Source organism: Dipodomys ordii, unplaced genomic scaffold, assembly GCF_000151885.1.
Source record: "Dipodomys ordii isolate 6190 unplaced genomic scaffold, Dord_2.0 Scaffold266, whole genome shotgun sequence".
Lineage (NCBI taxonomy): Eukaryota > Metazoa > Chordata > Mammalia > Rodentia > Heteromyidae > Dipodomys > Dipodomys ordii.
In genome coordinates this window covers 194,306-195,137 of record NW_012267482.1, presented here as the reverse complement: position 1 = coordinate 195,137, position 832 = coordinate 194,306, and the positions used below count along the sequence as shown (strand labels likewise).

General features: G+C 70.0%; 1 protein-coding gene across 1 annotated transcript in view; it reads right to left on the bottom strand.

Moving 5' to 3' along the window:
* Gabarapl1 (GABA(A) receptor-associated protein like 1) overlaps positions 1 to 587 on the bottom strand; it is a 6,535-nt gene extending 5,948 nt beyond the window's left edge. Inside the window, exons 1-2 of the mRNA XM_013036236.1 lie at positions 416 to 587; positions 3 to 236 (exon numbers count right to left, since the gene is read on the bottom strand). Of these exons, the coding sequence (XP_012891690.1) occupies positions 3 to 236; positions 416 to 587 (406 nt within the window). The remainder of the gene's footprint in view (positions 1 to 2; positions 237 to 415) is intronic.
* Positions 588 to 832: the final 245 nt, after the last annotated feature.

Below are 832 nucleotides of genomic sequence, written 5' to 3'. Positions count from 1 at the left end.
ACCACGCCCCCGGCAGGCCCCGGCCACGCCCCCGGCAGGCCCCGGCCACGCCCCTCGGAACCGTCCATTCCGCGGGCACGGAGGGGGACAGAAGCGACGCGCCCTCAGCCCCGCGGTGGACTCCGCTGACTGGAGCGTCACGATGACGTCCGCCGTCCCCGCCCCTCGGCGGCCCCGGAGCCGGTCCCGGCTGTGTCCCGCTGTGTCCGGCTGTGTGTCCAGTTGGACGATCAGAGCTGGGGGATGGGGTTCATGAGCAGGGGATGGGGTCACCACCAAAGCCTGCTCTCTGTTTGTGGGCATGGGAGTTGCCCAGGCTCTGTCCCAGGCTGGAAGGGAGCTCCTCTGCTTTCTGGGCCCGGCCTTGCTAGGATCCCAGGCCGCGGCCCCCACACCCTTAAACACAGCTCAGGACCTGAAGCTCCGGAGCACTCGCAGACCGACATAGAGGGCGCAGGCCTCAGCTGCGAGGTGTCAGCAGCGGCCCGGCCTCCCCCCACCCCAGGGCTGAGCGGACATGTGGGAGGCTGAGCCCGGCTCTGCGGATCTGCGGCCTCCAGGACGGCGCAGCCTGGCCGCATCTCCATCCCCAGGACCAGCCGTCCACTGGGGGGGGGGCAGCATCTCCATCCCCAGGACCAGCCGTCCACAGGGGGGCAGCATCTCCATCCCCAGGACCAGCCGTCCACTGGGGGGGGCACCCACAGACAGGCTGCAGAGACCCGGCCTCCCACAGGCCCCAGCCCAACCGAAAACAAGTGCTGGGTGTGTCCAGCCTGGAGCCCTCGGCTGCCATCCCAGCCTGAGATCCGAGGATCTCGGTTCAAAGCCA